This window comes from Denticeps clupeoides, chromosome 10 (genome assembly GCF_900700375.1).
Source record: "Denticeps clupeoides chromosome 10, fDenClu1.1, whole genome shotgun sequence".
NCBI lineage: Eukaryota > Metazoa > Chordata > Actinopteri > Clupeiformes > Denticipitidae > Denticeps > Denticeps clupeoides.
This window is the reverse complement of record NC_041716.1, coordinates 1,974,004-1,988,950: the sequence shown is the minus strand read 5'-3', so window position 1 is coordinate 1,988,950 and position 14,947 is coordinate 1,974,004. Positions and strand designations below refer to the sequence as shown.

Below are 14,947 nucleotides of genomic sequence, written 5' to 3'. Positions count from 1 at the left end.
CGTAACACCCGAAAACATCAGGATCATTTTATAACTAATTCATTAAAATGAGCGACTCAGGCATGAGGTGAATTCATATTTTAGCTTTATTTTTTTTCCTTTAAATTAAAGATGAGAAATAGATGAACGTGCTTTTGTACAGTTGGCATCTGATCTGATAATGAAGCCCGGACACAGGCGATGAATGAATCCAGTTGATTCCCAGTCGGCACGCCCTCGCACGACGTCTCCAGCCAAGCCTTCATCACGTCATATCACAGGAACCAGCACTCTCAACACATTAAAAAAACATATTTAAGCACTAAAATAATGGAATCACACTTCCCCAAAGCTGCCAGTGCACAGTGGTTCATCATCATCCTTACATTTCAGTGCAAATGTGGCACTGAATAAAGTGTACATAGATAAATAAAAAAAAATTATTTTACACTGCACTGGTCTTACAATAACCACGGAGAAAACAAAACAAAATACAGTAGATCATCCCGGCCCCGTAATCAGAAGGTTGCCCGTTTGAATCCTGATCCGCCAAGGTACCACTGAGCACAGCACTGTCCCCACACACTGCTCCCCAGGCGCCTGTCATGGCTCCCCACTGCTCACTCAGGGTGATGGATAAATACAGAGGACACAGTTCACCGTGTCACTGTGTGCTGTGCTGCAGTGTTTCACAATGACAATCACTTCGCTTTCAAAAAAGATGCATGAAAATCAAGTTCTATATGTATTCTTTGTTCCCTTTCTTTTGGTATTATATTATGTGGCCACATTTGGCCACAAATCTTTTTTTATTTTAATAGTTTTATCTTCTCGGTTGCACAGTGTGTGTACCAAACCGACACACTGCACTCTGCTGCCATTCGCTCCCCCCGGCTAAGTGCTACCTTGACCTAAATTATTACGGAGTTCAAAAATGGGCCATAAAAAAAAAAAACAACAACTTCAGATTAATTATTTTCCCGTCAGGCTTGATGTTGGATGCCCATAATTTTTTTTTCTAGTTTTCAAAGAAACCTCTAGACGACACACACTCTGGTGTTTCCCATTAAAGCCCAACGAGTATTTTGCTAATTGGTATTTTTTTCACTTTCCGTCAAATAAAAAAGTAAAAAAAAAAAAAGTGTATTTTCCTCTCATGTTCACCAGTGTCCAACCGCACCCTGACCAGCACAGGTTGTGTTGAGCCGTGCCCGTATTTGACTTCTTCAAATGAAAATGTAGGCAAATCAGAATCTATTTGATGAGAAAATGAAAAAAGGATGGCAGTGGATGAGTGGCGGAGCAGCCGGATCGGGGGACGGAACACAGAGCACAGCAAAAGCCTGGGAAAACGTTCCCAGATGCACGCACTGGTGGGCAGGGGACACACAACCGACTCATTTGAGGTGTGGAAGTGTATGCCAATAATACAATAATGATTATGATTGTCTACTCTGAATTACACCCAAAACTAAAAAACTGTTCCAGCAGAGGCACTTGGTAAATTCCAAATAGAAATTCAGTTTTTTACCAAAAAAATTAAAAATAATTCAAACAATTAGAGCTGCGGCACGTTACAAATAAGAAAAAAAAGACCCATAAATACAGTACTAGTGTACAATTTAAACACAAAGAGAGGTACAAAATGAAAACATCTTGCCTGGAAATCGTGATTTAAGACCAAAAATATACATACGTCCCTTTTCATCCCTTCCACTATGCAAAGCAGCATCGGGCCTGGCGCTGCGTTCTGGTGCGACAGTTCTTAATCCACACAGGACGCAGTGTGGAACCGACACGGTTTCCCCGTGGAAAAAAGGGAGCGAGGGGCCTTGCTGTGAGGGTCTAGCGTGACGGCGTGTGACGCGGGGAACGATGTACGATGCACGGCTGCCACCTGGTGACCAACTAGTAGACCGCAAGCCAGTCGGGTGTAACGCCGTTACCTAAAGAGCAAATGCTTCCTTCTACCAGATTTGAAAGCGAAATGTTAATATGCAAACGGAGGAATATCAGAAACGAAGGTGACTGGAAGCACTGCTGAAAGGGTCAGAAGCTGCGTCTGAAGAACTCCTCGAGTCTGCATTCCGTGTGAGGAAAAGAGTGGGAGAAGAATGTCTGCATAAACCATGCATTCATCATGCATGCTCCAGCCAAATTCCGCAAACAAAAGTGTTGACTTCTGACAGACGCATCGGCCTTAGATTTCCAGCTGGCACACACACACACACACACACACACGCAAATGCCCCACTAACCTCCAACAAACTCATATTAACTCCAATGATGAAAACGAAGCATTTATGCTACTTTTGGTGTATTAAGGAGAAAGAAAAAGGAACGAAGTCCTTCGCGTTCACACTTTGGTCACTGGAGTCTTGGGCAGAGGCAGTGCAGCCGGTAGCTGGGAGCCATGTGAAGGTGTGGGGGCGGAGCCACAGGCAGGGCATGCAATTAAGTCCACAGGGATTGCTACAGGCAGAGGGGCGGGGCGACGTGGACAGGCAGGAGAGGAACGGCGGGGGTACGGACCCCGAGGCACGAGCCCACCCGTCTTTCGTGGATCCCAGGCTGCCGGCTGTGGTGTGGACGAAAATGTTGAGCGGGACTCTTCGCCCGGCGGATGCTTCGGGGCTTTTCTTGATGACAGGGCCGATGGCCACTGCTGTTGTCACTGCTGCTGAGGCATGATGGGAAAAAGCCTTCCAATAATGACCATTCTGTCCACCGTCACTAAGTGTCCACATCACGTCGGCCTACATCAGGCATACAGGACGTAAGTTGCATAACCCCAGCAGCGTTTGGGCCACTGTTAGCACAGATCATGGTAAGGTTTTTTTTTTTACCCATAATGCATCGCTGTGGTCCATGGCTAACACTGCTAAGGATGTCTTTGGCAACTCATGGAGGGGTGCTGGGAGGAAAAGGTCCGTAGGGGAAGGTGTGTCGCACGAAACCAGAATCAGTTGTGGGTGAGACACTGGAACCGGTTCTTGAAGAATAACAGGCTGTTTTTCGTCTGGGCGGGGCCAGGGTAGCGGAACTTGGCGTACGCCTTGTCACTCTCTGACTGTCCCCATGGCAACTTGATTTTAGAGGCGTGGCTCACTACGACGTCGTCGCAGGAGCCAACGTGAAGGGTGCCGAGGCCATCAATGAAAAATTCTGGTGGAGGAACCACGCATGTGTGATGATTTAATTCTGCGTTTTCAGTAAAGGTTCAGTAAATGGCAGAAAATAAACTTGCACCCACCTAAATGAGCGACCCGTGCCAGCCGGGGGTCAAAGCCCACCTGCTGCACCTTGTCGGTGCGGGCCAGGAAGAAGTTGATGACCCCGTCTGCGATCACACAGTTGGGGAAGCCCTTGATGGCGTGGTGGAATCCCCTCCGTATGTGCAGGCAGTCCCCCTCGTCTCCGCCCTGCTCCAGGGACATGGTATGGCGGTAGGACGCGGTGTAGCCCGTCACCTCGCGCACGGCACCGCCGACCTGACCAAGCATCAAAATCATTGTCAAAAAAGAACACCATTCGCATGGACATTCGTAGCTGATGCACAAATAAAACCTCCTTGACCCCTATAATGCAGTCTGCGCATGCAACCAAGGCCGCGAACTCTGGCCGACCCTGCAATCGTGTGCAATCGCAACATTTCCAGATCCGGTAGGGAGTTGAATTTCATTTTCACTCATGTTCAGTCATATGATCGTGACCCTCTGCATTATTATATGCATTATTATCTATTAATGTTGTGCTCATGCACAGCTGATTTATGCTGGAATGGAACAGTCTGCCTTCGATCTTGAATGTATTATATCCAAAAAAGACCCCTACTATTTGTGCTATTGTGACATACAAGGTGCCATAAGATCAAGCATTATAAACCACAGGATTTCCCAGTCTGCAATACCCTGGAGGGACTGATAATCCATTCTTGGTCATTTGTGCCAAATGTACCAGGATAGCTTCCCTTCTGCTAAAACAGAGTATACTTTTTTTTTTTAAAAGTGAAGTGCACATAGTGAAACGTGTCCTCTGCTTTTAACCATCACCCTTGGTGAGCAGTGGGCAGCCATGACAGGCGCCCGGGGAGCAGTGTGTGGGAACGGTGCTTTGCTCAGTGGTACCTTGGTGGATCGGGATTGGAACCAGCAACCTTCTGATTATGGGGCCGAGTCCTTAACCGCTAGGCCACCGCTGCACCACTGTATACGTACTGTTCTCTATTTACATGCCACCAATAAAGAGGTAAAAACATGACCAGTGGTTCATAAGCTCACTTTGCACTTCATCTCAAGTTGAGGAACATTCGACTTAGGTGCTGAAAACACAACTGCCAAAAAATAATGATGACACACACAAAAACACACACAAATGCCTTGGTCCAGTTTTATTCTTCCCCTGGTCCACCGCAACTGATTCCACCAAAGAACTGGGACGTGCGAGAAAGGTGTCCTCCAAGACAAGGGTTGATGATGCCTACTTCCTTTCCATATATGCTTCCTCCAGCTGGACCTGCATTGGAATCTTGGGATTCCATTGATCTACTAGAAAAGCCATCATCTGGAGATTTGTCCACGGCAGTGTGAAGCACTGCCCCAGCCAGAGCTCCAGAATGGCCCAGAAGAGCTCAATTAGGTCCACATCTGGTGGCCGGCATATGGTGCACAATGGTTTCTTGTTAATTACAATGCCTCATTCATTGTGCTCAATGCCAAATGGAAAAAAAAAAAGTGAGTTTGCTTTTTTTTCTTCTTGTTGATGAAGAGTGGGTTGGTGCGGCATGCCTCGCTTCACCATGTGACTTCGTCCAGCCACCCACTGAATTTAAACCTCGTGTTTATTATTATCATCCCGTATTCCGTTATTGTGTCATAAATCGTCATGTGCATAAACGGTCTGAACTTCACAGTGGACCCACGTTTTTGTTACACGTGGACACGCCCGAGCACCGGGTGGTTCTAGGTCGAAAAATGCTTCACGCAAATGCGCAGCACTCACTGCTCATTTGTTTTTAGGGTGAATTTTCCTATGATTTCCACATTCAAAACTCTCCGTGTGACCATGAAATGGCTCGCTGCGCTCCGTCTCCTAGCTTGAGCGAAGCGGACGTTTTCATCATTGTGATTCACTGCAGCACAGCACATGGAGACACACAACAAAATGTGTCCTCTGCATTTAACCCGTCATCATCCTTAGTGAGCAGTGGGCTGCCACCAGCAGTGCATGATGGCGGCACCTTGGTGGCACCTTGACGCGTAACCTGCCAGTTCAAGGCTGCGGCTACAACACGTCGATGTCATCGTTTGTGTTTGCAACCTTTTCATCCAGATATGGAAATTTGAATGTAAAAATTGCTATATTAGTTAGATTAATCTATGCATCGTAACAAAATTGCTTGATTAATCTGTTAAAAAAGAATCATTTTGCACAGCCAGTTTTGAGTCCACATTCCTCTTCACACCCAATGATTAAAGCTTTAACACTTGTGACAAGTTTAAAGCAGCATGTGACACATTTGGTATTCATAGAACTGGGGTAAACATATTACTTTTGAAGAACAAAGAAACTACAACACTGGGCTGGGTGACGAGCTCAGATCTCCATCGTGATATTCAGATGCAGGCAATGTCCACCGCACCACTGCTGTATGTGTCTGTCTGGCCAAGGGGTCAAGGGGATCAAGCAAGCAGGCAGGAAGTGGGACGTCCTCACCAAGTCAAGGGTGGTGCTCTCCAGAACATCCACCAGCTTCTCTAGCTTTGTGTTGGCCGTGAAGATGAAGTCGTCGTCCACCCACAGCACATATTTGGTGGTGACCTGAGAAACTGCCAGGTTACGACCCGCAAACCAGCCCTGTAAATGGTGTTAAAAGAAAAAACCCGTATTCATCAACGGGGCTGCACAAGAGCGAGGTCATCACGGTCTTTCTAAGCTTTTAAAGTGATACACACAGAGTTTACGGAGTTTAAGGATCGTTGGCAACACGTTTTGATATTGATTGGTGAGTTTGTGTCATTGTACATGTTGTGGTGCCCACCAGTGAGAACAATTAATGAAAAAATTAGTATGTTGTACTACTGGCAGACCCCAGTGAAGAGCCCAGCAAATAAATCCTGGTTCCTGACAACTGCTTAACAAGGACATACCATGAACAAACCAGAGGGTCACCACAGCCACCACCACCGTAACAACTACAGCTATAGGGATCTTCAAGTGGACCAGTAACATCATTATGGACACGTAATCTAGACCATGACACTGACTACATCCTGGACTTCTCCAACCCTACAACTGTAGGACTTATTATTATATCATCCCCAACCCTGCACTGACACCATTTGCAGGCTCACTCTACCCTTGAACTGGGTCCCTCTCTGTATCACTCCTTCCCAACGTTTCTTCCTCTCTCTCCTAGAGTTTTTTTTGTGTGGAGTTTTTCCTTGTGTGCAGAAGGGTCAAGTGTGGGGGGTGTCAACTGTAGGGCCTGTCAAAGCCCATTGAGACATACTGTATGTGATTTTGGGCTATATAAGAAATAAATGTTGTTGTTGTTGTATGCAAATAAACAGAAGAGGAATTTAATAAATAAATACATGAATAAAGGGGTGTGGTTCCAAACATGCAGAATGGTGGGATGAATATATGTGCTGGTAATAAAAGACACGCTGGTAATGAAAGCAAGATGAGACCATTGTTACAGGTTACAAGTTCACTGTTACTGGACGTGTCCCCTGTCCTGTATTAAACCTGTTTCGTGATGTCATGCGAATGTGTCCTTCTTCCTCGTCATGTCTTGTCATCGTTCCAGATCACCTGCCTCGCCATGCCAAATGCCCGTGACACCTACACACTCAATTACAAGCCCGCCAGAGCCAGGACATGACGCCCTTACCTTCCCAAATGGCATGATGTAGTGTTCAATGTTGGGCCCGTTCACAGGCTTGGGATGCTCATTGTCATCTGCAATCACTATGGTGATTGTTGGGTAGAACTGGCGAATGCTGTCAATCAAATCCTGGAGTTTGTCATAGCGCAAAAAAGTCTTTGTCGCTACAGTGACGAGGGCGCTCACATTGTATTCTGAAAAATGACAAAATTTCATATATTATGAACACTAATTAAAAACATGTTACATGTATGAGTAGTTAAATAGAGATTCATATGTCAAAAGAGACCCTCTCTTCATACCTCCTCTTGGGCCCGGATTATAAAGTTTGGGTGTAACACCATGGCGCACTTTGACCGTGAAAACTGACTGGTGTCCATCAGTTTCAAACTGCACTGGGATATAAAGAGAAAAAAAATGTTTGGTCATAAATCTTATAATTGGTTTCCATTTTACACTAACTATTGGTTTTCAGTCCACCTTATGAAGCACTTCATCCTTTTCTAATTGGACAATGTTCTGTTAAATCATTATTCGGTCACACTATGGTCCCCTGAATAATAACTTGTTTAAATCGCTCAGAAAGTCGAACAGTATTGCGCTTTATGACAGACGACTTGATCGTGAGGTTGATCAGTAACCAGGGAACAGATATTCTGGCCTCCACCAGAAAGAAATTGCACACAACAAAATGTGTCCTCTGCTTTCGGTGAGCAGTAGGCAGCCATGACAGGCGCCCGGGGAGCAGTGAGTGGGGATGGGGCCACTTCCTTAACTTCGCTAGGCCACCACTAGGCCATCTTAGGCAGATGTACAGAAACCTGAGAAACCTGGGAGACATTTAACTCACAAGCGTGCATTTGTGAAACATTAAGCCAAAAAATGGCTAATTATTAATATTGACGTATTAATGATTTTCATTAGCCAACTGAGAACTGATCTGGAACACACATCCTCTCTGCACGAACCCCGAAAACCAAGCACTTCATAAACCAACACAGCAGTCAGGATCCAGCCAGGTTGCATGACCAGAATTCCAATGGCTGCGTTTACATGAATTTTATGGACGTTTTTACTCACATTTCATTACTTGCACAGGTTAATAAAGTTTTAAAGTTTTAATCTGCACGTAAATCATGGAAGCAAGATCTGATTTCACATCCCTCTCACAACTGACAAACAAAATTCAGATAATTTCCTCACTTAGACAATGTCTTTTTTTATATATTTCTGTGGCATTCATTTCAACGTTTGTGTGACGCCTCTCTCTTATACAAGAGATCTGTGCCAGAAAACGGGAACACAATCCTCAGGCAGCGTGACTGGTCAGAAACTCTGGGGCCTTGATGTTTTGTGTTCATGGTTGTGGTCATGTGTGGAGTGTCCCCATCTCCACTTTCCCAACGTAGATTCGTGTTTTTTTTAGTCTGGTTCCTCCCCTCCTTGTTGTCGTGACAGTCATTTTCAGATTTTTATGAGCGAGGGCAAATCTCTGGTTTAAAATCTCTGTCTTAGATTGAGACTAACACTTCCATCTCGCAACTTTCACTACTTATTCCTCTGACAAAGACAGAGAATATGGAAGTGGCAGGTAACCAGTGTTTTTTATTAAGCGCAGACCTGAGTGGGGACTCACCTGTGTCCACGGTGTTGGGGTGGAACAGCGTGTTGGTGTAGGTGACGAACTGCAGCTGCCTGTTGAGACTGGCCAGCAGCCTGCTGGACAGGGTCATGTGCGTCTCCCCGTCACCTCTGACGGAGACGTTGTCCACCATCGCCGCGATGTCGAACGTGCCCAGGGTGGCGGTCAGGTTCACCTGCCGGACACATCAGCCCGGCGGGGCCATTAGAGTGCTGAAAATGATTTTTCTTTCCATGACCCAACAACTTACCAGTGGCCAACTTACCAAATACAATTCTCTGGTCTTCTGTCTGAGGGCCAGTCCTTCAAGACACACAGAACAGCATTAGAGCATACGAGGAACCCAGTTACCGGTCCCTATTATGCAAATTATTTAACATTAATACGAGTTCCCCCGGCCTGTCTATGGTCCTGCAGTGGCTAGAAATGGCGATAGGTGTAAAGAGTGCTTTGGTCATTCTGCTTCACAATTCATAAAGCACCACAATTTCTCCCCTTAGAATGTCATAAGTTGACGCTGACACCAAGTATTGATGACGTAATTTCCGCAAATGCCCCCTCCTCCCCGAAACAACGTGTCCTGGGGAAATCTTGTTGTGGGACTGGATCAAAGTGGCTGTAATTCTGAATGTCATAAATAGACTTCAGATACAGGGGATACTAAAAGCAAAAAAACAATAGGGGACCTTTAAAATGACCATTGAAGCTCACATTATTGAATGTTCCTATTGAATTCTCTGGAGACCTTGGAAGCACAACTAACACCACACCTGTCACATTCCTCTCAATATCTGCCTAATTCTACATTGTAATATATCCCACAACTGATGGAACTGTACAGGGTAAGGTTCAACTGGGAGGAGTGGTGAAAGTAAGCAGAACAGCCCGGAACCGGGTTCAGCACTACAGAACACCACCGCTTCTGAGCCGAAAAGCCCAGACGGCTTTCATTACATTTCCTGCTATATTAAAACACCGAATCTGTGATGGAAGACATCTCACCTCAACCCACCTCTAATGAGAGTTTTGATGGCGGCTACCTCACCGCCACAAATGCGAGAGGGAAGCTCAACATAAGAAAACCTGTCATGATTCCTAAACTAAACACATCCACACGTCTCCAGAACAATATTTTCCAAGTGTTTCAATTCCAAAGTGAGAACTGGGCATGCCTATGAAGGTGTTTTTTTTCTCAAGGAGAGGATTGTGGGACGTATTCCACAGAGGAGCAGGAAGGATTATGGGACCTGTCACTGGCTTTTGGAGTGAATGCAGGCCTCAACACGTCCTCTCTTCGTACAAGTCAGGGCAGAATTTGCATCGACATTCTCCAGAACCACGGAGAGATCCAATGGGGAAAAAACATACATGCTCAACAAACAGCACACAACAACGTTCTAACAACATTCTAACAACGTGCTAACCATTTCTTAAATAGCTTGCATTTATTGCCATCCATCAAGCTCGTCTGAAGTCACCTTAAAGGAGAGCTGGCTGGGTTTCAGTTCATAATACAGAGAGCTAACCGGTTTGGGTGGGGATTTAACAGCTACAAGCCACTCCTGTGCATGTCCGTTTGGAGATAATAAGCATGATAACAAGGAAAGCATCAAAAATTCATTGAAACACATACAAATACTGTACAGCCCAGGTAAAAAAAGTATATTTAACCACTACCATGACCTTTTTCAGATCATCTGTAATGAATACGTTCATTTATTTTACAGTCTGAGACAGTTATGTCTGGTTGAGATATGCAGTTGTGTCTCATCAAAAATACAGTAGATTTTATGCATGCAAATTATATTTACCAGCTGCAACATCAGAAAGAAAAAAAGGACCTACAATCAAGCAAAGTGGGACCCCATGTTTCACTAGAATTCTGTTTCCCCAGATTGTACCAGGCGGCCTTATCCAGAGCAATTTACAATCAGTAGTAAGAGGGACAGTCCCTCTAAATACTTCTTCTTGTTCACTTCCCTGATGGGGTTGTTCTACTCACTAAGCTTCTATCGCACTCACTCACTATCCTGGGTCGCAGTTGCTGGAGCCAGTCACAGTGCACAAGGCCTGGTCGCACACACACCTACGGTCAATTTAGAGTCGAGAATCCACCTAGTGTACTTTGAACAGCGGGAGGAAACCGGAGAACCAAGAGGGGAGAGCATGTTCTAACAAGCTCCAGCAGGTTCTAGGCTGGGATTCAAACTCACAACCTTGGAGGTGTGAGGTCACTGTGTGGCCCCTGGTATACCTTTCACTATACCTTCAGTATACCTTCAGTATTTACCTTCTTCTTTTAAGAAGAAAATGGTGGACAATGGCATCAAATGTTGTGCAAAACTCTAGTTTTCCCACTTCCTAATTTATTTGGCCTGTAGTCACTGTCAGGAGCCAAGTGATGTTGTCGCTGGAGGAAACGTTTGCAGGAATTCTGCAGCTGGCTATGAAAGATGCATCTGTCACAGGCCGATTAATGGTTAAACACACAGACAGAGGGAAAGAGGGACCTCTGGACCGCACAGTCACCGCCTTTCAGCGTGTGGAAGAGGACATGATCAGGCATGGGACATAAAAGGCTGTCCCTCAGAAAGCACAATGAACCTTTTGTCCTTGGCCTCTTATTGTTTCCGGTGAGTTTGGGCTCAAATCTTTCTGGCTAAGGGCCCTGAGGACAACTTGTTCAGATTACAGAACTATTAATGTCACTCTTATTACTGGTATGTAATAAAAAGAATACTCCTTTGTCAGTCTGAAGCTCCAAAAACAGATCAGTTCAGCAACAGTAACTACTGACTGTACTGATGAAATATGGTTTCTATTATTATTTAAGGAACATGACTCAGCCTTCAAAGGGATGAGGAACTTCTCACCCACTTTGCATTGCATCCAACATGGATTTTTAGACAGACAGTTGCCTGATCTAGTGGTATTTAAAAAAAAAAAGAAGAAGCACCAACGTCTTACCAGGGATCAGAATGGTCTTGAGGGGCCGAACCTCCACGCCCTGGGTGGGGTACTGCAACGGGCTGTTGGCCGCGGCGACAATGAGCACGTCCGCTGCCGTCTGAGACCTGCAAGATGAAGGCGCCGTCAAGCCGCTGACCTCCATTCCACTCACTAAGGTTCAGTGGCGGAAGGTCTAGGCCAAGCATACTTAGCTGGGCTGCATTACAGGACCTGTGCTATAATAACTAGAATTATTATTGGAATTTTACCGCTTCTGGAAACCCTGGTACTCCTGGGCCCGGCGGCGCTTCACCTCCTCCAGCTCGGAGTCTTTGAAGGCCGTGTGGAGGTCCTGCGCCGACACGCGGGGGAACAGCAGGTGGGAGTAGGGCAGGTTGATGCCGCCGGACTCCCCCTCGCAGACACACCCGTTCCGAGCCAGGAGCCTGGAGCAGGAGGAGCGTGCGGAATGAAAAGCAGGGCACTTAGTGGCAAAGCACGCCATTGGCATATTTAAAGCAGGACATTTCCATCCCATCAGAACTCACCCGGCCACGCTCTCTTTAAGGCGGTAGGGGACGTCATTGTACGTGTGCTGGGAGAGGTGGAGTCTCTCCTCCAGAAGCTTCTCTATCTTGGTGTCGGGTTTGGATCGCACATCCACGGCGCCGTACGGCTTCGGAGTCCAGGAGCGGATGAGCGCTGCGACCACCCCTACTGTGACCATGACCATGAGCACCTTCTTCCTCAGGGACCGCATGGGGGACCTCGGGACACAGTGACACAGGGGTGGAAAAGCCTGTAGACCAGGGTCTGGGCTCACGAGCGTCTGCGCAGGAAGAGGTCGCTGTGGTGCCGCATTCGCCACTGATAGACCATTCATATGGCGAGGGTCCCAGAATGAAAGGGGTTACAAACACAGACAGGGGAAGAGGGTTGGTACGGACTTAAATGCTCTCATGCGCCCCAAACCCCGGAAAATCATCTGCAACAAGACTTCCGGCAAGGCTGTGAGTGAAATCTGTTCATACTGGGAGGAAAATTTTGACTTGATTTTATCTGTTTAGCGAAAATAAGTAAATTTCATCAACAACTAAACATTAAAACTTAAAATCGGGGTGGTGGTGCTGGTTTTTGGCACCGCCGCACGTAACAAAGAAAAGTCTCCCCTTTGGCCAGTGTTTTTCCTTTTTATATCACCTTGCAAGAAGACGCCAATCATAAAAAATATTAATAAGTAGAGTAACACTCACCGACAATAAACGACAAGTTATCGCTCACACCGAGACTGCGGTGTGGTGATGAGGGCGGCTACGCGCGGGAAACCGTGAGTCGATATTTGAACATCATTTGAACAGTCAAATGAAACCGGGCATCGGGTGGGGCCCACGGCATTACAGGTGCCTTTTTCAAAGGATCTGCGATGAACGTGTACTTTTATTTTACACACTCCGAGACAGTGATGTCTGGTCGAGATATGCATGTCTCATAATTAAACTGGGCATCGGGTGGGGCACACAGTGTTACAGGTCCTTTATTTTACACACATTCTGAGACAGTGAAGTCTGGTCGAGATATGCATGTCTCCGAATTTTTATTTTTTTTTTAAACTGTGGATTTTATGCTTGCAAATTATATTTAACAGCGGCAACATCAGAAAGAAAACACAAAAAAAGGCCCCAGGATGCCAATTATAAGTAGTAAGTAAGTAGAGTAAAACGCACCGAAATAAATGACAAGTTATTGCTCACACTGAGACTGTGGTTTGGCAATGTGGAGGTCAACTATGCACAGGAAACCTTTTTCAAATGATCTGGGCAAATTTTTTTTTAATTTCAAATTAAACTGGGCATCGGGTTACAGGTCATTTATTTTACACACATTCTGAGACAGTGATGCCTGGTCGAGATATGCATGTCTCATAATTTTTTTTTTTTTTTTTTTAAAGAACTGTAGATTTTATGCTTGCAAATTATATTTATCAGCGGCAACATCAGAAAGAAAACACAAAAAAAGGCCCCAGGATGCCAATTATAAGTAGTAAGTAAGTAGAGTAACACGCACCGAAATAAATGACAAGTTATTGCTCACACTGAGACTGCGGTTTGGCAATGAGGGCAACTATGCACAGGAAACCTTTTTCAAATGATCTGGGCATGATCGGGAGGGGCTCGCGGTGTTACAGGTCCTTTATTTTACACACTCTGAGACAGTGAAGTCTGGTCAAGATATGCATGTCTCATAAAATAAACCGTAGATGTTATGATTGCAAATTATATTTAACAGCTGCACCATCAGAGAGATAACACAATAAGATCATAAATAGTAAGTAAGTAGAGTTCTTGCTCAGACTGAGACTGCGGTTTGGTCAGGTGGTGCGCAACCATGCGCAGGAAACCATGAATTAAACTGGGCATCGGGTGGATCCCCAGAACGCGTCTGCCTAACGCCATCCCCCCCGCCGCCTCGGCAGCTCTTACCTCGGGGGGGGGGGCAGATCTCATTCACGGGAAGCGGAGGAGCGACGTCTCCCGTCCGGCGCGCCTGGACCTTCAACCGCAGGGCTCCATCTGATCGAAAGGGATGAAATAAAAACATCTGGGCCTTAAAACGTAACGATGTAGCGTCTGAGAGGGGTGGAGAAGGAGGGAGGGAGGGAGGGAGGGAGAAAGCCCACCACACCCTGGCAGGACCCCAAAAAGAGGCAAGGCCCATCATTTCCATCCGCCGTAGCCAGCGCACCCACAACCGCAGCTTTATTATTATTACTATTATTATTATTATGGCATATTAAAATAAAAATGCGCATTAGTTGCCGTCCTTCCTTCCTGTCCGCGTTAGGCCCGATTCGGAACCTCCGCGGGAATTGCGACCCGCGTCGCTGTGCGCTTTTATGCGCAAAACCGCACCGCGCGGTTCTGGGGACGCGGACGCGCCCCCCGTTTTCCAGCACCGGGGTCACCCAGCACCCAGCACCCGGCACCCGGCCGCGACCGCTATTCCGCGCCACCCGTCGCGTGCTGAACGCACGCACGCACGCACGCACGCACGCACGCACGCACGCACGCCTCACCTTCGGAAATGACTGCGGCGTCCGTCTTCGAGGTCCGTGGCCAGCAGGCGACATGCAGGTGACTGGCGAGTGGCGCTGGATGTAATAATGGCCCGTCTTTGCGCTCCGCTCCCCCCTCTCGACATCCCCGTGGGGCGCCTCTAGCGGCCGGTCCGGGAACTGCATGCGGAGGCTGCGCTCCGTCTCCTGCGGATCCTCCACGGCACGAATTATTATTAATATTCAAATAAAAACACCACTCCAGCTAGTTCAAAACAAAAAAAAAATCCATAACTAATATTAAAATAAAAGTACAACTCAAACCATTTAACACTAGAACGAATACATTTTTTCTTCAAGATTCAAGATTAGTTTATTGTCAGTAGAAGTGCAATACCGTGTATTGAAATAATGTTATCATAATAAAAATCATAAA

The 14,947-nt window shown here is 46.3% G+C and overlaps 1 protein-coding gene across 4 annotated transcripts; it reads right to left on the bottom strand.

Moving 5' to 3' along the window:
• Positions 1-63: 63 nt before the first annotated feature.
• b4galnt1a (beta-1,4-N-acetyl-galactosaminyl transferase 1a) lies at positions 64-14,668 on the bottom strand. 4 transcript variants are annotated; one of them, XM_028993424.1, is made up of 12 exons: positions 14,533-14,668; positions 13,940-14,029; positions 12,008-12,326; positions 11,729-11,905; positions 11,478-11,584; positions 8,776-8,813; positions 8,505-8,685; positions 7,171-7,263; positions 6,875-7,062; positions 5,695-5,835; positions 3,233-3,470; positions 64-3,144 (listed from the first exon to the last, which is right to left on the bottom strand). In XM_028993424.1, exons 3-12 carry the CDS (start codon positions 12,217-12,219, stop codon positions 2,942-2,944), a joined length of 1,578 nt encoding a protein of 525 aa, XP_028849257.1. In that variant the 5' UTR covers positions 12,220-12,326; positions 13,940-14,029; positions 14,533-14,668; the 3' UTR covers positions 64-2,941. The 4 variants fall into 4 exon arrangements, with proteins under 4 accessions (XP_028849257.1, XP_028849258.1, XP_028849259.1 ...); XM_028993425.1 differs by having other exon boundaries at positions 12,008-12,226; XM_028993426.1 differs by lacking the exon at positions 13,940-14,029 and having other exon boundaries at positions 14,533-14,648.
• Positions 14,669-14,947: the final 279 nt, after the last annotated feature.

Excerpts from the sequence above, each read along its gene's own strand:
- b4galnt1a (XM_028993423.1), bottom strand. The coding sequence starts at position 12,342 with ATGAATGGTCTATCAGTGGCGAATGCGGCACCACAGCGACCTCTTCCT. Across the intron at positions 7,264-8,504 it reads CCCCAACACCGTGGACACAG|TGCAGTTTGAAACTGATGGA; the intron begins GTGAGTCCCCAC and ends TTTATATCCCAG. Across the intron at positions 3,145-3,232 it reads GGCACGGGTCGCTCATTTAG|AATTTTTCATTGATGGCCTC; the intron begins GTGGGTGCAAGT and ends TTCCTCCACCAG.